The 21,231-nt window shown below is 38.3% G+C and overlaps 1 protein-coding gene across 1 annotated transcript in view; it reads left to right on the forward strand.

Annotated features, from left to right (window-relative positions):
* The window catches only part of MAP3K5 (mitogen-activated protein kinase kinase kinase 5), a gene marked incomplete at its 5' end in the record, with an annotated part of 100,496 nt that overhangs the window by 12,926 nt on the left and 66,339 nt on the right, over positions 1–21,231 (forward strand). Inside the window, 2 exons of the mRNA XM_080615535.1 lie at positions 15,918–16,057; positions 18,809–18,832. Coding sequence (XP_080471661.1) covers positions 15,918–16,057; positions 18,809–18,832 — 164 coding nt within the window. The remainder of the gene's footprint in view (positions 1–15,917; positions 16,058–18,808; positions 18,833–21,231) is intronic.

Genomic DNA, 21,231 nt, shown 5'->3' on the forward strand with positions numbered 1-21,231 from the left:
CTTTACTGGTTTCCTAATTTAGATGTAACAAGTGTGCTGCTTTGAAGAGACTTGAAGCTTGTGTTGCCAGCTGAGGGTGTGCAGAGTTGCAGTGCCGTATCTATTCAGGAAGATGGTTTAAAGATAATGTACACTTCCAGCAGCTATCATAGCTTCCAAATTCAGTCTTTCTTGGAGCCCTTAAAATGAATGAAGGGCAGTACATAGCTATTGCAAGTCTTAGGCTTCAGTAGTCGTCAAATAAATAATCTGCTAATATGTGCTGTCTGTTGGAATCTTTCGAAAAAAACGCCTTATAGAATTATATTGAAAGTACAGCATTTGTGTGTCTTTTCCTGCATGGATCACCAGTTCCTTTTGTATCTGCGTATAACATGCCAAAAGTTGTGACTAAATATGATGTAAAAGTTTGATTTTTCCATTTCAGACCAACTGTAAGGAATAACTGAGAGAGTACATCTCAGATCCTGTTTTGATAAAAGATACAGTAATTTTCAGTGATTAATTTCAGCATAATATAACTGCTCTGCATTACTGCACTTATACTAAAAAGCCGACAGTGTGGAAAATTAAGAAGGTTGACTATGAAAGAAACAAATGAAGGTTCAAAAGCTTAATTTGTACTTATGCTATTGCAAATTATTTGTGCAGTGCTGTCAGAATTGGTTCCTAATTTTCATGGTTTAATGTGCTGGCCTTTGTGTCCAGGTATTTTTGGGCAAGTCTCACTATTCCCCAGAGTGAAAGAGTGATTACTCTGCTCAAAATGAATGTGTGAGTAAGTGGTAACTATTGTCACTTTTTTTTTCAGTGTCTCAAGTGCTTCTTAATCCTAAATAATTCTTTCTTCTTTTTAGAGGTTGAAGAGGCTGAAGCATGAGAATCCAAGTGTTAATACTGTACAAGTGTAAGCTGAGATGCATTTCTTACCAGCTGTGATGGCTATTTAGTTTGTGTAAAGCTGAATATCTATTTCGCTGGCAATTATTCAAAGATTTGCATCTGAGTAGCTTTCCTATTCACATCAGTAGGAAAAAAGAATTCTATTCTTGGCATAAATGACTGTTATCTTGTCCTTTCATCACTTTAGTTTGATTGGAGCTTGAAGCATGTGTTGAATCTTACAGTTAGATCTTGCATACTAACTTATCATAGTAAATTGGTACCAGGCCACTGGAATATTAATTGAATTCCAGAAATTATTTGTAATGAAAACATTTTTACCTGTACATAGGATACAGAAGGAATGGAAATGTAAAATTAAATAAATCACCTGTTAATTATGCTGATTGTCATTCCTACCATTTTGGCTCTACTCACCTATGCCAGTCATTAAACTTTCTCTTGGAACACTGATTTAGCCTGTTGGAGTTGATGAGTTCATAAGCTTCTCCTAGTGTTATTTCCTTGGTTCAGTTGTGGGCTAGCTAATACAAGTTTTTGCTGTCTGCTGTGATTCAAGAGATCTAGGTGATGGATTAATTTGTAATCTGTTTTCTCAAGAAAAATATTTGACTGTGTTCCTGATCTTTTGGTCCTTGTTCTTACTCGAAAATAGGACGCTATGCAAGACACTTTAATGTATGACCTCATTTGTAGCCATGGTGCTAGTGCTTTTTCAAAAACTGCTACTGGAACAATAATTTTTTATTTTCTAATCATGGAATTTGAAGCTGTGCTAGCTTGGTCAATGTCCATTTATAAATACTTCAGAATCAAATTCAACACTTACAGTGCTCCAGGTCTTTTATCTTGAAATTGCTTCTACCAGCTACAGTGCTGGCCATTCCCATTTGTAGGTTTGCTTGTCGATTTCATCTACAGGTACAAAAACACTTTATTGAGGGAACAGATAGCAAACTCATAATATTAAAGGATAGTGAAACCAGAAGGATAGAGAGTTAAGTGACTTACATGAGGCTTGGCAGTAGGCGGTAGCTAGAGCTTTGGAGAGGACTCCTGAGTTTGTGCTTTGATGTGCTGCTGCTGTGGTCACTGGTGATTAAGGTATGACTCGTTTCTGATAAGCAGAGAAAAACATCTAAGATCTGTAACATCACATGAGAAGTTTCAAAAACTCTTACCCAGTGGTTGGATTTTAGTTTCTACTCCAGTAATTCTAAATCAGTCCTGTAGCAAAATAAAAACTGGCTTTTGGTACTGGAATCATATGCAAAGATGGTTTGCCTTCGGAAGTAAAGTTTGAGTGTTCATATATTCATACAGGTAGTGACAAGCAACAGTAAGTCAAGGGTATTCTTTTTCCTGTAAAACTGAACTGAGTGAGAATGAAGTCATAGCTATCACAGGCCACCTGGAGTTACCATTGACAAAGCCAAATGGGGACCTGCTTATCAGACCTGTTTAATCTCTTTTTGCTGCAATTAGCAGCCATCATGTCAAGCGTTTAGAATTTAACTCGAATGAGTCATATCCGTTTTCTGTTGTGGGATGCAATAGTGCAGTTACTTGTGAGGATGGGAAGGCGGTGCTGCCTTGGTGGCAGATGGTGTGGGGTGTGAGCATTAGTAATTTTAGGTATATAGTATTTTCTGTGTTGGTTTGTGGATTAATAGTTGTTTCTCATGAAATTTGAGTGTGAAAATACAGGAACTTAATTTTTAAGTAACTTCTTTTGTGCACAGTTATTTTGGTAGAGCACCTAGTGTGAAGTTTCGTCCTTCTCAATCAGAATAAGGCGTGTATTTCCTCCTCTACCCTTTATTGATACTCTCTCTTAGCCTAACAGGCTTGGAACATGAGAGGTCTGTGGATCTGTGCTCCAGCTGGCTAAATCCTATCTCAAATTCTGAAGTTAATTTCAGACTTTATGTAAAAGGGAGATGAACTTAAGCTCAATAAAGCAGCCTGGATGAATCCCTGTCTGTCTGAACTTAAAGACGTTCTGGTTCTAATAAAGCTGTCATGCCACCAGTTCCAAACATCCAGTGATTGTGCACTATATTCCGACATTAAGAAGCTGGATCAGAATCACAATTTGCAGGAAAAAATAGTATACTTCAGCTTCAAGTAACTCTTCTAAGTTAATTTAAACTTTTTAAGCCTAACATTCTCAAAATTTCAGGTTTTCCATTTTTTTCCTAGAGGAGGGCTACATTTTATTTTATTGAAAACTCTTGTGATTATTGTCCTTAGGAACCAGTGAGAGATGAGGTTTACAAAAGGACAGCCAGCCCAGACTGTCTTATAGCTAGCAATAGTATTTGCTTTGTAATCAAACTTGTATGTCTGCAATTGTATATAAGGCTGCAACGTTGCTTCTTTCTGCTGGAGATAAACTTGTCATTGTTAGCTTCTAACAAGGCCTTTTAAATTTTTTAAAGGATTCAAGGCTTTTGTGTCACTTGGCAAGGTTACTGAAGTCCTCACTGTGGAGCACTTTGCAAAGTGGGACACTGATTCTGGCTGTATCTTTTATGAGTTGTTGTGATAGAAGTAACTAATAGTGCCATGTGCCACATTAGCCATGTATGTCAGGTTCTGATGGAAGATTGTTTGAGTTAAATTTCTGGATACTCCGATCTATAGTCTCACATCTTCAAGCCTGGGATCTTATTTTTTGTGAAGTAGATACTTTTATGCAGTGTTACGCAGCCCAGGGGACCTTTCAGATTAAGTTTAATCAGGTCTGAGGAGTTTTCTCTGCACGTTCCCTGTGACTGAAGTAAACTGATATGTGTGGCTGAATGCTGCAGCTGGTGTACAGGATTCAGATTTTTCCCTGCTAAATTGCAAGGAAGGCTGCATGCAAAACTTCTGTTTATGACCTATGGATCAGTAAGGTCCTACCAAACCCTGGGAATATTATTCCTACCTGCTTTTATATCATGTTTGACTTGGGAAACCTTAGGACTAGTATTAAGTGGAGAAAGCAACTTAACTGTAATTCTGTATCTTGCTTTTGTTGCTGAAAGAAAGGGGTGGTTTCTCCTCTTTTTTTTTTTTTTTTTTCTATTAAAAGGGAAAGCTGGAAATGGATAAAGTATGTGGGCAATGGGAGAGGAGACTGATATATCTTTCTGTTTTTAAAGGTTTCTTTGAAATGGGACATAAAAATGCTTTGTAAGGTGCAGATGAGTAGGAAAAATTAGAAATTATCTTTTGAATTTAAACAATGTATTTAGGACACTGTACGTAGACAATAAATCAGAATAAAGTGATGTTCTAGAGATGGGGAATTTACTGTAGTGCCTGTAAGGGAAGAACATGCTTTTCTACCTGAAAACCTGTGGGCAATGAAGGAATTGTTAAACTAGTGTTTATATGGTTTACTTTGAGAGATATTCGTAAGTGTGGTCACTAGACCAATTTTAAAAGCAAATGAATGGACAGACAAATGAAAGGACTACACGCTGCTGTGCATGCTTATTTTCTAATCTGTTAGGATGATAACAAATTTTAGAGCTGTACTAATAAATTTGTGAAAATCCCATGGGAGTAAATAAGTAAGTAAAAATATCAGGAACTGCTAAGAAAGAAGCAGAGGAAAACTAGAAAAGTCACTTGGAGTATAAATCTGTGATGTGTCATAGCTTTCTAATTGCATGCATCTCTACTTATTTCAAACACTGAATTTGTAACTTGGTAGAAGATACAGACAAGGGGAAAAAAAAGTATTATCAGAAGAATTCATAGAGTTGTTTCCATGCAGATGGAGACTGAATAGATACAGTCTCTTCAGAAAGAAAACAATAGGAGAAGTGACATAATTTAAAATCAGGAATGGGAAAGAAAGAATGATTAAGAAACAATTACTCATTTTTAATATCTGCCTTTAGCTCTTATCTGCAAGCAACTTCAGAAGAAGCTAAAGGAAGCACTTTTCCATACAAGGGCATATTTAAATAGTCTTCAAAAGGACTAAAATTCAGGAGGGATGGGTTTGCTGAGAGCTATTATGTGTGGTGGACACATGAAATGACTTAGAAACTCTTTAGGATGTTGAATATCCAGAAGCTTTGAGGATTACAAGGTAGCTCTGCAGTTGCTCTGTTTCTTTTCTTTTCCATAATAACTGCTGTTGGCATTGGTAGAGATGATACTGGAATAGATGTACTTCTTGATCTGACTTAATGCCCTGGTTTATCTTTAAATGTGCAAGAGCAAACTGCAAAAAGTAGGAGTGAGTGAGTAATTTAAATTCTCGAGTCCTGGATCAAGCCTTAAGTTTAAGCAACACAGCATATTGCCAGCTTAATAGTTATGATCAGGGACTTTAGATGATACTTCTCATACCAGTTTATTAACAGAATATGAATTGTTATGATTAGTTTGCAGCAGGGCTACTAAGAATGTACTCCTTTCTGGATCAAGTCTAATGAATAAAAATGTGTGCTTTTTAAGAGATAGTGATGTTTTCTGTCATAAAACATGGCACCTGAGACTCCTAGGCATTTAGTTTTCTCAATGTCTTTCTGTTACTGGGAAAACATTGGACATAGCAGGGAAAATGCTACAATGTAGAGATTTTAGTGGAGGGTGTTGTGAGAAGCAGGAATGATAGAAGTATTTTATACTTTTGATTGTGTTGAGACTTTGGAGGTAAAATTCTCAAATACTGTATTATTTATTAGAGCTATTTTCTTAGGACAGAAATATTTTTCTTGACTAAGTGAGGACATTTAACAAATGTGTTTGCTTGCATCTCTTAGAATACTTCTGCTTCCAAATATTCAGAAGCCTGGGAAGATCCCCATTTTGCACAACTGCTGTTCATCACGTTCTTGAAATACTATGTATTTTTGAGTCTGTGGTCACTGCTCATGAGTCTTCTATGTTTAAACCATTTTTGGTATAATTGGATTGAGAAATTTTAACTCACATGACTTCAGAATAATGTATGAAGTAGTTGTACATCTTCAGATTAGAATCATTTCTTGAGTTTTTTTCAAGAGCTTAATGAGCATGTTTGTGGTCTTCTTCAGAAGAGTTTACACTCTCTGCTTCAGTCTGCCTTAGACTTCTAGTTTGGCTTGGTGCAGACCACATTTCTACTAAAACCTGTGTAAAAATGAGCAAGCTTCTTAACACAAAATTGAAAGGAGTAACTAAAAAGAGGAAAAGCGTTCAGACAATGTGAAGATATCTTAAGGAAAATTGCTTCCAAAAAATGCATGCTACTTGCAAGAAGAAATTTTAAAGTAACCCACAGAAGGTGGCATTGCCAAGAGAATGCAGGAATGGGATGATGCCCTTTGAAAGGAGAAATTTTGTCCAGAAGAGGAAGCAAGTTTAAAAAAACAAAACAAAACAAACCCCAAAGAACAACAACAACAAAAAAATCCCACAGCAAATATGGCAAAATAAATGTAAGCCTTTTTAAGACAGTTTCCAAAAGTGTTTGAGCAATACTTGCTGAAGACAGAGTACCAAAAAAAGTATTCTCAAATGCTCCGCCAGCAGGGAGCAACGTGAGGATCCTATGCAATCAATATGGAAAAGGAGGACTTGAGAAAGATGCAGTTTTCCTGTTATAAATTTAAGAAAGGGATAAGGCTGAGGACCTACCTCAGATTTAAATTGACAAGAAAAAAGGTTTTAAAATAAGCTGATAAAATGAAGTGTAACAACTTATAGGAACTATGGGATGATGACTCAAGAGTTCTCAAGGAGCTCTGACTGAAACAAGCTGAGCTGTTAATTATGGTTTGTGACTTCAGATTTTAGTTGTTGTTGGCAGTAGAGGAAATACCAGTAGGAAAACTAGACTGAAAATGTAAATAATACATTTTTAGACACATGGATAAAGTCTGGCAGTAGGGAAGAGTTGTTATGGCTTTTATTGTGGAAGAAAATCACATTTTTTTGTGAGCCTATACTTAAGGGTGATCCATTCAAGAAAGTGTATTGGGATGTCAAAAAGTTTTTAGCAGGAAAAGTTACCAAAGGATCTTTAATAGACAAAATGACTGGATATGACATGTTTGCTCCCTTCAGATGAATGGGTTCTTAAAGGAATGGAACAGAAGATCAGTTTTGCAGTGAAGCAAAGCTGCCAGTAGAGAATGTGCTGGTGAAAGGATTGCTCTATGAGCAATGAACAGCATGATGGCAATGTTTGTGATGTGTAGGCCAGTCAGAACTGTAAAAAATAGGCTGTAGAGAATTGCAGGTGGTCTTTTGATACCAGGCAAATAGGCAGGTAAAGAACAGCTGAAGTTCAGCGATAGTGTGTGCAAGGTAACATACATGAGGAAAAGCAGCTCTAATCATTCGCCCAATATAAGCTCTAAATCAGTTGTTAGGTAGTTCAAGAGTTTTCTGAAAATGTCGCTATTGCTGACTGCGAAAGGTCAGTCTTTATTTAGCCTATTCTCACGATCTCTGCAACATTGATAGCTGGCTTCTGACAGAGAGGAGATACTGAGCTAAACAGAGCTTTGATCTGATCCCTCTAGCTACTTGGTTTTTGAAACTTAGAAGTGGATCTAATTAGACATTCTTGTCAGAGTGAGCTGCTTGAACAAGCCAAATGTATAAACATGTTATAAATGAAGATAGTCAGATTTCATTAGAATAAAAATCAGAATACGTCTTGGGTGGAGAAAACTTCAGGTCACTAAGGCAGAAATAAACAGAATGGAATAAACTTTTGGTCACTTTTCCTCTTGCCCATCTTGTCCGTGAGATGGATTGTTGTTTCCTGCCTTGGTTTTAATGAACTCTATGCCTTTTGGAGCTGTCGGAAACTCTCTGCAGTTCCTTTAGATTCTAGGAAATGTTTCCATCACTTCTGAGACCTGGCTGTTTGCTTTTCATAGGACTCTTCTTTCTTCTCTGAGCTTGTCTGTTGGCACACCTGTGGTCCCACAAGTACTTTCTTCTTGAGTAGTCTCAGTAACTTCTCCAGAGAATCAATAATCACTCCTTCATCTCATGTCTTAAAGGCACATAACTTGAAAACATAAACCAAAATAATCACACAGATACCATCACATCTCTCATTTGTTTGAGGGTTTTTTTGCCTACTTAAGTCCTTGTCCAGGCCAGAGGAGTGCTTTGGTCTTCCTTGGGGAGTGGGAGGGAAGCAGTCGTGTAGATCCTCTGGACAAAACTTTTAAATGTAGAAGTAATGAGTTGCTACAGTTTGCCTTGTTTCCTTGACTCTCTCTGCTGCTGTGTTTGTGGATTGTTTAAAAACACATTAATATTTGGTACAGGTCCTAATACTTACTAGCCCTGTAATATGCTCAAGGCTTCAGCCTCATTAGTTACCTCTCTGAGCACTGAGGTTTTTTTCTGATACAAAGTTTAGAGTTCAGATGATATTTAGTGTTTGGTGTTCTTGGCACCAGGGAGCCTCTTTCATTGGGATTGATACAGATGCAGTGAGCCTGAACATATTGAGGTTATTTTTAAATAACTGGTTCTTCGTTTGCTTGTCATCTTTTGTTCTTGCCTAATTCTGAGTTCCTCCCACATGCATCAAGCTGAGAGTGGGTTTCTTTCAATTTTTGGGGATTGGAATCATGTGATAACACCATAGTCCTTTATCTTGGGCCAAGAGAGAGTGTATTTTTTGAATCTCAAGCTTGCTTTTTTTTTATTTTTTATTTTTATTTCCTTCAGCAGAAATCCTTTGTATATTGTTACAGTTGTCTTCAGATTATTGATAGTCATTTAAATTTCACCATGTAGTTTGCTGTGTTAGTTCCTACATGCTTCCCTCTGTCTGTCATCTACATTTTTCCCTTCTTCTCATTCCTTTTCTAACACCTGTATGAACTTCCTTCTTGTTACCAGTTAGTTGCCAGTTTATGCTGCTTTATTTCAGGTAAGTACCCTCTTTATTCCCATCGGCCTTGGATTACAGCAGCAAGAGGGTCTTTTCCCTTCACAGCCTTGAAGTATAGTGCAATCAACAAGGCCAGGGTTTTACTTAGAGGCTCTCAGTCTAGAATACTGTTGTATAAAAAACCCAAGTAATTGTGTTTATTTTTTTTTCCTCTCCTCCTTGCCTGGGTAGTTCTGCTTGGTGAAGTCTTGCGCTTACTTTTATGGGAATGATCTGAGCCAATTAGCCACAAAAGTTGGCAGAAACTGATTTACACAGGTTTTTCTAAGCAGCAGCTCAATGTATGGTGGGAGAGAGTGCAAGTTTTGCAATGCTCCTGTGTAACAGCAGAGCAAATGCCACTGATCAGTTAAAAGTTTGGGGTGGTGCTCCAGAACATCGTGACTTGTGGGTTATGGACTTTCTTGTGATTTCTGATTTAAATTTATATAGGGGCAGCTTGCATTTGCTCCTATGCCACAGTGTCATCCTTCAGCTTAACTAGTTCTTTCTTACCTTATCTATCAGCAGAAATCAGCAACTGTCAATGTTTTAAAAAGAGGAAAGGTTGCTTTTTAAATTATTAGCCAATTTATTTTTATTAAGCAGATTCCTAGAGATCTAAATTAAGTCATGTACAAAGTCTCAGTATAGGTATATATGCTTAATTTGTATCTGTAATGAGGGTTGTATTTTGTATTGTGCTTCAAAGAACTCTTCCTTCTATGGTGGTGATACATCTGGAGTTCCTGAACAAGTGGATGTTGCATCCGTGCCTATGGGGGATAAAATTTCTTTACTCACCGGAACAACAGGTGACTTGAGCAGAAGTAGGAAGGTATTCAATTGCATCTCTGCAGATATTGTGGGGTCTGGTGCCTTCTTTGTATAGGACCTAATGATCATGTGGGTGGAAAGCGAGATGTTCTAACTGATCCGGGAGGCAGCTGATCCTGAAGACTCACCCCACCCCTCCAAGCCTACAGATAGACTTCTTCAGTTGTCTCATTGGGTGTGAACCATGCTAGATAAGATACAAGCATGCGGGGGAGGATCAGGACCACCTTTAACAGTAACAGGTAGCTGTTTGAAGAGTTTATCAGAAGTGTTATCATACCTGTTGCTTATGAATCTAGGTGCAGAAGTTCACTTTGAAATTCAAGAGCAGTTCAGCTCAGTTTAGCTATTCAGGAAGCAGTGAGTGTAGTACCAGCTTGAGGGCAATATGGTACTGTTGTATTTAAAGCTAGCATGTTGATTTTTGGGTAAGTATTAGGTGCTCTTAATTATTTCTCTTCCTACTTTGTGCTACACAGCATCCAGAAAGGGAGACTTACCAGACTGCTGGGCTTGTGTTGCATGTGCTGGGGTGTGCTCATAAATTCCCCTCTGAGTAGACTGCAGGACTGCTTCTGGTTTGTACTTCAGTGATGCTGGATTTCTTGTTCCATTTCATAAAAATGAGACTGCTTCAGCCGGGATTACTATAAGGATCCTGAACCGTAGCGCTTTACACTGGGTAAGAACTAGCGCATATCTCTTGTCTTAGTGCCTTTGACTATTCTTTGCACATTGGTTGGAGTTTCTACAAACACCGTGCTTTTCCTCTAGTATATGGCATAATTAACTTGCCTGAACAGTCATTAGCAGCTTTTCCTTCCCTGTATCCAAGCCTCAGGCACTTTTTTAAAGTTCTTTTTCTGGCTAGCCTCTCCCAACAGACTGGCTTAGCTGGATGGCTTTCCTGGGAGGTCAGCCATTCCGCTGTGTGTAGGTGTTCTGACCCTAGTGGCTCCCATCAATTGTTTCCGGTCTTGAAGATGCACAGGACTGTCTTGACAGGAAATATCTGATTCCAGTGGCGCTGACAAGTCAGTGACATTGTGGTTTGCATGGTTGAACCAGAAATACCGAGCTGTACTGACGTGGTGCTGGGATTTCCAAAGCAGGAAGAGGAAGATATCCATGCCAAGCATATAGAGAATCATGAAGAAGTTGCTAAGGATGTTGTTTGCTCATTTCTGAAAGCTAGCCCTATAGTAAATGTCACCATGACTTGTCAAAACCATTGTTCTAATGCTGAATGCAGAGCTGTTACATGGCATGGAAAACACTTACTGTTCAGAGTTGCACTGAAAGAAATTTTGTTGCAAGCACTTTTCTTCCTATATCTCCCTCAGAAGAGTGCCTTTTAACTCCCAAGTGGAAAAGAACCTGAAATACTGGTCTGTCTCAGAAGTCACAGTTTTCAGCTTTCCTTTTGCCCTTGTGAACTGTGGGAAAATGCATATAGGGGAATGACCATGTGTTTAATGCCAATTAATCAGAAGATAATAGCAAACATAAACAGTCATTGTTTCTATAGCTGCTCTGTTTGTATTCATTATTTTTCCTGGCAGCACTGTAGTAAGCAGGTAGTATCAAAAAGTATTGTGGATGAATATGGTATCTCAGAGCATTTTTTAAAATATTCTTCTCTGCCCTGTTACATTTTAAACAATGAGTAGGAGATGAACTTTGACCACTGCATTTCATTTATTGCTTTCTTGGTGACTAAAGGTATTGCTAATAGCCAAGAGCAAAGGGCTTTATACCCATTAATGAACATTTACTCTTCTTGACCATGTTATCATGTATAGTCTTGAGTTTTTACTGTTTCTTAAGAAAGGTTAATTAGTAGAGATTTTATATGTGAAGTTCTCAGTCTTTGCACAGATAACTTTGAAAGAGATAAGTGGATATATACTGCAGGTAAGAATTGTCAGTAACACAGCTGCCATACATGCCAAGCTTCAGAGATGGGTCCTTTTCCCATGCTCTCAGGCAAGAAGGGTCAAGGTGACTGCCTCCAGTTACATCATGTGAACATGGTTTCCCAAGGTTAAAAAACCAATTCCCAGTCTAACAGACAATTCTGTTGTCTTGCATGTGTGGTGGTGTGCTTCCAGATAGTGTTGGTATAGATGTTAGTTAGCCCAATAATATAGTGTGTTGCTGTGTCTGCAGCTCTGTGTGTGGTTAACCAGCTAATGTGTAGGTAGGCAGCTTCGTTACAGGTGGCTTGGCTGCTGTCAGCAGGTGGGTAGAGCTCGGGTGGTTTAGGAAATGGACATTAAGAGCTTACTGAACTGCTTGCTGGTGCATTTACGCTGCTTCTGCTACCTAGGCCAGAGCTACGCTCTGGTTTTATGCTTATGATACGCTTCAGTCACATCCATGTAGGCATGCCAGTTGTTTAAGGAGATGGGAGAGAAGGTTATGACTAGACTTACTTTTTTGTTCATAAAATAGCAAAACACAATAATTTGCTGTAAGATTTATCATAAGGCTTTTTAACAATAATGTGCAAAGATGACCTGCAAAAATAAAGACCATACTGTCCCTGTTTTCTTTAAATACTATCAGTGATCTGTAACAAGGTTCACTTTTACAAAGTAAAGTGAAATTTCATTTTGTGCCTAAGGCCAAAGGGATGCACCTTATTCTTTCTTGCAACCCGTGGGGCTGCAAGAATAGCAGTTCTGCTGCTTCCCTGTCTCTTGTTCACTGTTTTGCAGGGTGGTTCCATACCCATCCTGCTTGTTAGTCTCCCAGAGCCTGAGCAGACTTTTCTTGCTACAACATAAAGATGTGCAAGAGCATTTGGAGTGAATTGTCAATCCCTGGACTTCAGAGTGCTTTATCCTGAAGACTTTGGTGCTGAGAGAGCTCTACTCTGGTTCCTGTGCTTGATCAATTATTACTTTCCTTGAAACTGGAACTGCAAATACTTTCATAAGTGGGTTTTATTCTATAACTGCAGAAATAATTCTTCCATTTTTATTGAAATACATTTTGGCATTTGTGAAATTGTATTTTGCAGTGAATGGAAAGCATATTTTTCATTGCACCATGCTGTTAGAGTAATTTAATCTGGGGGAAATGAGAGTGGAAGCCAGATAAATGGGATTCTGATAGTTTGTTTATTGATGACCAAACAATTCTTTTGGACTTAGCTAAATCCTGGCTCTTCCAAACTAGTGAGAATTTTGATGTATGCTTATTTGACTTAGATTTTTCTTGAAAGCCATCAGTCTTGCTCAGCTTTGCTAAACTTCTAACAATACTTTATGTAACTGAATATTTAGCTGTTTATAGTGCACTTGATATTATGTTTCAGGTGCTTTATAGGAATCATTACTACTACCCTTTTCCTTTCTTTTTTATTTTTTTATTGTTTTTTTTTAAATGAGCTTCCATTTGCTGCTTTGTATTTGACTTCTGGCCAGTGCTCCATACGCTGATCCCTCCTTTGGTAAGAGGACTTTCTCTCCTGATCTTGTGAAAGAAGGTAGTCAGAAATGGGTCTTTCAGAAATGCTAGAAATGGATTTAAGATATAGGGCTTTTTATTGAATAGAGACCTGGCCCCAAAAGTGTGCATCCTTTTTGTGGCTTGTTGGAATTGCAGGTAAGGTTTGGATTGCTCCCTTTGAAAACTGATATACCAGCCCAGAGGGCTAACCTGGACTTTAGAAATCTGACCTTTGTCATGAGTGACAACTTCATCTTGAAATATGTAGTTGCTAGAGTGAGAATGAAGACTTCATAGAAATTGGACCTATTGTGGTGAAGATACTGCTTTATTAAATGTGATTATCCAGAAGACCTGGATTTCACAGAAGTCTTAACATGTAAAGAAAAAGAGATTCTCTATAGTTACGTAAGAAATACAAGTATCGCAACAGAGTTTGTACCTGGATCTTAGAGTAATTTTTCATGCAAATCTTTCCTTGTGGTCCTTTTCTCCTCTGTTTAACTAACTCAAGGCTTTTGTTTGTGGGGTTTTGGTTTGGTTTTTTGGTTTTTTTTTTTTGGTTTTTTTTATTCCTATGATGGGGATAGGACAGGACCCAAGAACATTTCTTAGTGTGGCATGGAGTCAGATTGTGTTGAATGTATGTATGCACACACACACACACACACATATATAGATGCACACACGTAATGTTTTTCTTAGCTATTCTTTCCTTCATGATCCTGGAAACTTGCCATTTTAACATAGGATTTTTCCAGTTTTGTCTATATTCTGAATTTGATCAGGCTCTATCACTTTATTTTTCCTTTTAAAGTAATATTTATCTTTTAATCTGTTTTGCAACTGAGAGCATGTTAGCTTACAAGATTTGAGAATTAAGTCATGGCATGTTGCACAATTTTTCCTCCTGCTCAGTGTAACAGAAATGTACCATAGCATTACAATTGCTCAAGATTAGACTTTTACATGAGTACGAGTAGCTAAAAATAGAGCTTATATTATGGCAACTTCCTAAAGAAAATAAACATATAAGACCTAATCTCACCCAAGCAAAACATGGTAGCAATATTGTCGTTCTTGTTTGGCTTTTGTGCTATCTCAGTTTCCTGAAATTAACTCAGCACATGTATGGTCTTAGCAATTCACAGCAATTTTTACATCAATAAAGGTATTTGGTGGAGTCCGCACTGCAAATATTTGTGTGAAATTGGACAGGGGGAGGTTCTTAGAACACAAATTGTGAAATGTTAGAAAATATGCCTTTATTATTAGTTTTTTCAGGGAGAAGGAAAATTCCCTTTTTTTTATACCATATTACTCTCCTCTCTTTTAATCTTGTTTCTTGAAGAGCAGATTTTGCCTGTTCAGCCCCCTGTGTGTGTCTATCCCTGTCTTCAGCTTTTTAATAATTTCTAGGCCTGTAGGCCAGTTACAGTAAGATATTACTGAAGAATAGGTGTCACAAAGATGTTACATTTCAACAAGTTGAAGAGACACCCTTTCTGCCTTTCCAGTTGGGAGCATGGTCACAAAGCTTATCTTTTGTTGAATATCATCATTACAGTTTTGATGAGCAAGGTGAAGAGTTGTGGATAGAGGTAGAATCTCTTATTAGATCAATTAGAGTAGAGAAACTTGAGAGCACATATATTTTTTGCCTGAAGAGCTTGTCTTGCTATCTCCTTTTTCTGTCATAAAAGCATCTGCAGGAAGGGGAAAATAGGGAGAGATGCTGGAAACCAGGCTGCTTTTTTTGTTCTACTCTCAACAGAAGTATATTTCTCTGATTTTTTTTTTTTTTTTTTTCTGGGAGAAATGAAAAAACCCCTGAATTAGGTGAAAAGTCAGAAGGATGTTTGCAGGAGAGGTGGAGATGAGTCAGTTGTTTTGTTCCCACAAGACTTTCGCAGTGGAAATACACTGCTTGTTACAATAGAAGCCTTAACTATTTCTGCTGTTGTAATTGCCTCTTGTTTTACATTGGTGTGAACCAGGACAAGTGAAACACATGTTTTAAGAGAAATTCCTTGTTCTATAAACATTTGTGCATGTGTTGAATTTTATTCATGCTGATAAAAGTTATTATGAACACAGCTCTCTCCACAACAAAGTTCTTATGTATGACTTTACATATTCGCTCCCTCTTTCCTTTTCTTTTGCTGTATCTTGTCCTTTTCTCTCTCTCTCTCTCTCTTTAGTCTTTATATATGAATCAAAATAGATCTGTATGGTAATTTATATTGGAACCTTACCTTTGCCTTTCTTCCAATTCACAGATGTTTTCTTCCAACTTTCTAATGCAGAATCTATACAGCATGTTCTCCAGTGATGTACATATACTGCATGATTTTTTTTTTTTTTAGTACAACTTGCACAGAAGGTGAAAAAGATCCACATGAAATGTAATTTTTTTCTTCTTTCTTTTTTTTTTTTTCTCTTCTCCCACCTCACCCCAAGTTCGTCCGTCATCATGTGCAGGTTAACCGAATAGATTTTGTTGTTCAAGGCACCAAATGAACATTTTGCCTTTTCTTGATTAGTGATGCTTTACACCTTTATACCTGAAGAAATGAAGGTCTCATTTAAATAAAAGAAAGGGGGAGGGAGGAAGGAAGAAAGAAAAGAGGGAAAAATTAAACCACATCCTGCTGACTATTCAAAATTCAGTCGTAACAGTTGAAGTGGGGAAATCCCTCTAGATCTCTTATTTCCTATTTAAAGTTGGGTCTTCTTACCAAAGCAAATTGTGTGAAGAGACATGGTCAAGAAGTATCTGACTGTCAGAAGTGTGTGGCACTGAAAATGTATCTTTCATTTCTTTCCGCAGATATTGCTGTTGTAGAGATGAGTGATGCCTTCCGTCAGCCTTCCTTGTTCTACCACCTGGGAGTCAGGGAGAGCTTCAGCATGGCTAACAACATTATCCTCTACTGTGATACAAATGCAGAGTCTCTGCAGTCACTGAAGGTATCTCTGAATGGAAAGATGGAGGGGTGTGTGGAGGCAAGTCACAAGTGGGGTCCAGCTGTTGAAATAGGTTCTTTGTTACTATAGGAAATACAGATGCCGTTTGGGGTTCACAAAAGAATAGCAAAAATATTCTGAGGCCTGGAAAACATGTCCACAGTGAAATGCTGAAAAACTTAGTTTAGATTTCTCAAAAGAAAGATTTAGATTACTTTCTTGCAGACAGTTAAATACCTAAGTGTTAAATGGCTCTTTACAGAAACAGAAGTTTGACAAACTTGGGATGAGAAATGAAATACATTGTTTTGTCATTCAAAGGAATTAGTGGTGTTTGGGGTAGATTGTTACAGTTCTCAATAAATTCTCAATGAGGTGAGAATGGTAGTGTGTAGGATGGCAGCAAATTAATCCTTCAATTTTAGCTCCTGTGTAAAGTAGCAGTTTTCTGCCAAACCTGAAAGGGCCCCAGATGCTCTCTGATATGTCCTGCTTAGTTACAGCTGTCTGCATCAAGTACCTGCGGGATTGCTGTGCTAGAGATTACCATCAGCATAACAGAGTTAGTAAAACAAAATTTGTGCCTAATTCTCAGGGCTGTAGTTCACAGTGTAGTAGGTTGGTTTAAAGCAAGATGGTGGTTGAAGATTATCTATGAGGCTGTGAACTGTTGCCAGCCAAGGAGTTGTTGATACTTGCTTCCTCCTGCAACTCTACTCAAGATGTAGTAACTTCCATGGGGATGGGGGAGGGCAGACAACTTGGATGGCAAGCTTCTCAATTACTTCCCCTCCCTCAGATTCGTTGGCTCTGATCAGGAGGTGTTTTATGCTATTACACTTTCATTCTAGGCATTGCTGAAAAGAAGCATTTTAAATAAGTGGCTTGGTGAGTCAGACTGCAATCTGGGCACTGCCACCTCTCATGAAGAGTTTGCTTCCAATGCTTCTGGCTAGTGCAGGCTGTTTGGGTTTGATTCTCTCCCATTATTTGCGGCTTGGCCCTCTATTAGAAGGGACATGCCTTGAGTAACTCAGTTTCTTCCCTCTGCTCTTCCCTCCAGATTTGCTCAGCCAACTGGACTGGCTGCAATCTAATTATTTCCTTTCTTTTTGCAACACAAAGAGTCTACAGATAAAAGCCCTAAAAATGAAACTGCCAATGACAAAAGACCTATCTGTGAATTGAGTTCAATTATGAAAGTACAATGATCTACAGTATAAGCACAGCAGAATTTCATTGTGTGGGGCAAGGAGCCAAATACCCAACTCCTACTGAAGATCACTTGGAGTAAGGCACCAGGTTTCCTTAGGCACTTGGGACAACTTTTTACTAGTTTAAGACCTAGACTTTGCAAATGGGTCACATGCAGGGTTCCCACAGACACCAGTGGAAACCCAGTTCTATGCTGGGAGACTACATGTCTCAGTTGCCACCAGCACAATGCCCACTGAAAGACTCCCTTCAGTTTCCTTTAGCTTTGAGCTGAGCTGATGTTTCTCCTTTTGAGAGTGTGCAGCAAAGTCATCAGAGAGCAAGACCCTTTCTGTATTATTTAATAATTGCCTTAATAAAAGTAGTTACGGTCATGCCAGGGCATCTTCTGAGGCAGTGTTTTTCCTGTGTTTGTTACAGCTAGCAGATACAGTAGAAGCAATGCAGGAGTGTGTGTGCATAGAAAGTGAAAAACTGAAAATGATCGTGGAAATGTAGGAGATACAAAACTGCAGTACTTGATTTACCTGGGGTACAAAGCAATGTAGGTAAACTCTTGCTGGTAGAATTTTCTTCTATATGAGCATTCAGGTCAGGCTGAACAGGGCTTTGAGCAAGCTGATCTAGTGAAAGATGTCCCTGCCTGTGACAGGAGGATTGACTTAGATATTTATGTCCCATGCTTGAAAGCTGGCAACAGTCGTATGTAAAACATGCCCCCTCAGTGGCTGAAGAGCAGTTTTATGCAAATGGAAAGCACAAGGCCCCTTGGTTTGACATTGTGTTTGGTTTTAGTGCTGTGGTGTAGGTGAAGCTGCTCAGTGGTTCCAGTGGCAGAGGTGTAGTGTAGCTGTCTGATAAATCTGGCAGGGTTATCAGTTGCTGGGATCAGAATAAGTTGGCAAATATCTCTGAAAGAAAGGTCACTGACTGCAAGTGGTTCACACTTGGGCTGTACCACCCAGATTAGTGTGAAAGATCCAGCTCTTTCCATCCATGTGTGGTCTGACTTCTTGTTCTCTGAAACTTTGCACTTTAAACGTGAAGATACATTCTTTGCATCAGACCTATTAGAGCATGAACATGAATTTCAACCAGTTTGGGAATATTTTAAAACCTTACAGAAATACTGCTCTTACAATTCTTCATAGTTTCTTCTGCTGGCAGCAAAATGTTACTTACTATATTTAACTTCTCAAATATGAGTAGATGTGTATTAATAGTCAACTTTTGGACAGCATCCTCCTAGGAAAATTTATACAGGGAGGGATACGTAGATATGCACATAGTACATATGCTCCTGTGTATATATAAATGTATGTATGTACTTGGTTCCATAGTTATTTTGTTTCTCCTGAGACAGTACTTGATTTATATTGATTTGACAGGCTTAGGAAGCACCTAACAACCAGCCTTCTCCTGTCAAGTATCTGTAAATGTTAATATTAGCAAGTCATACTGATCACCTATCTTTCCTCGTGGTTGTTCGGTGTTATCAACTTTCTTTTTTTCTTCTTTTTTTTTTTTTTTTCATTCTAGGAAATTATTTGCCAGAAGAATAATGTAAGTATGATTTCTAGAAACTTTTGTTCCATTTGATGTTTTTTACTGTCTGTTTTCTGTTTGAATCATTTAACACTTCTCTACTGTATTTTAGAGTTACATGCAGAATTCTGGAAATCCTAGCAGCAGATCTGTGTATATCACTTTGTTGCTAGGTACCAGGCTCACTTCTTACCTTGCCTCCATCTGTCAGTGGTATTTTCCTTGCTGCTTTTACTTGTCTGTCATATTTTTTCACACACATTTACATCTGTCATTTTGATTTTATTTTTTTTTCTGTTGCCTTCACTGTTCCTCACTGTTTTTAAAAAATACTCCATTGAAAAGGAGAGTTATTTGGAAACTGATGCTTGTTTTAGAAACCCATAGCTACAGCTATGAAAATACATACATTTATAAAGACAGAATGTGTGTGTTTATTTATTTCTAGAGGTTGAGTCCTGGAGCCTGTTAGTCCTAGTGCAGTGCAGATCCCAGTAGTCTGTCTGTGACTGCCAGTCATTAAACTGTAGGTTTCTGCACCTTGGCATGCCCCTGGTTTTTGAGGTTGACCTTGCAAATCCCCCTTCCTTTTGCACTCCAAGTTCAAGGGAGGCAGACCTATGACTGTGAGAACACTGCTTTCACAGAATCACAGAATCCCAAGGGTTGGAAGGGACCTCAAAAGATCATCTAGTCCAACCCCCCTGCAAGAGCAGGGTAACCTTGAGTACATCACACAGGAACTTGTCCAGCCGGGCCTTGAATATCTCCAACGTAGGAGACTCCACAACCCCCCTGGGCAACCTGTTCCAGTGCTCTGTCACTCTCACAGTCACAAAGTTTTTCCTGATGTTCACATGGAACCTCTTATGCTCCAGTTTACACCCATTACTTTCTCAGTGCAGCTCTTTCTGGAGCAGCAGGGACAGTCAGAGTATACGTCTGTCATGTTGAGTTGTTCTTGACTTCATTGTGGGACTTACTGGTAGCCATATATGCCAAGATATAATTTTATAGTGGTTAGTGGTGTGCTGATATCCTGAGGTGCTATGTGTATGCTGTACAATTCCATATATTTGAATAAACCTTTTGAAGGGGTGTATGAAGTATTTAATTTTAGAAATTGCTCAGGGTTTGGGTTTTTTTTTCCACAATGTTAAAACTGCCATAAAAACTACAGCATTTGTGGTTTACTTTTTTATTAACAGTGAATTAATGGACTACGTACTGACTTCTGCCAGTATGAAATAGGATTTTTTGAAAAGGATGTGCTTATCTACTGTAGCTGATAGAGTTTCTGAAGATGGCTTCAAAACCAGTGCAAGCTTTCGCCGTAACGCTGAATTTTAAGTTACATATTACCTTTTTATTAAAAAAAAAAAAAAAAAAAAAAAGGATTCCATATAGAGTTTCTGTATAACTCTTAACCAGAAAGTGCTTTCCAGAGACACAGAACACTGTGCATGATGTGCTAGGCCAAAAATCTCTTGCGTTTGTCTAGTGAAAGTGGGGTAATGATCAGTTAGGCCTTTACACAAAATGAAAGAGAACAGTAAGGCCTTTCTTGTAAATGAATGTATTGCATTCTGTATTCTTGTTCTGGTGACTCGGGATCTAGGGAAAATTATGTGTGACTAATATAATGTGTCCAGAGAGTAGGGGAAGAGCTCTGTTAGCAAGAAAACAGCAGGAGATGACCGGTACAGTAGAATAAAGAGGAGATGTTGTCTGTTGTCCTGTTTTTAAATGACAGTCCCTGAAGCTCAAGGAGAGGTATGATAACTTGGCCTTCATCTGTTTGAGAAAGGATTGTTGTTTTCCATTAAATTTGTCTAGGTGGCTGTGAAACTGTCATTTATCACTTCTAGAAATGTTTCAGTGTATGCCACAAAAAGAATGTGTTCCTTGAGAGCCTTAGATGTTTTCAAGCACACCCACATAACATCTTTTAGTGAGGAAGTGTTTTCCTGGGGATTAGAACAGGGAAGTCAGTGAAACTGGCTTAGCAACTCTGCAACTGTTTGGGTTTTTTTTTTTTTTGTTCTCCTTTTTCCTCATTTTTTGTAATGGTGTCAGCCAGATTACCTGGAAATAGATTTTTCACAATGTTGGTGCATGTCTAACTATCAAATATAATCATACAATTCCTGCTTCATGAAAGTGATGTTTCTTCATAAAGTGCAAGATGCTTGGATAATGGGTGCGACAAAGGTGCTGTTCTGGAGAGGATGTGGCTGTGATGCCCGCCCTTTAGTCATACAAACGGTTATGTGAGGTTGCAAATATGAAAAAATGAAATTCACATATGTATAAACCGGGAGTTTAGTCCTGCTGTTCTAGAACATGTTTTTTTAATATCACACAGACATCAGCCATAACAGGACAATGGTATCCCTGGCACCAGGAGATTAAAAAGG

This window comes from Psittacula echo, assembly GCF_963264785.1.
Source record: "Psittacula echo genome assembly, chromosome: 4".
NCBI classification, from domain to species: domain Eukaryota; kingdom Metazoa; phylum Chordata; class Aves; order Psittaciformes; family Psittacidae; genus Psittacula; species Psittacula echo.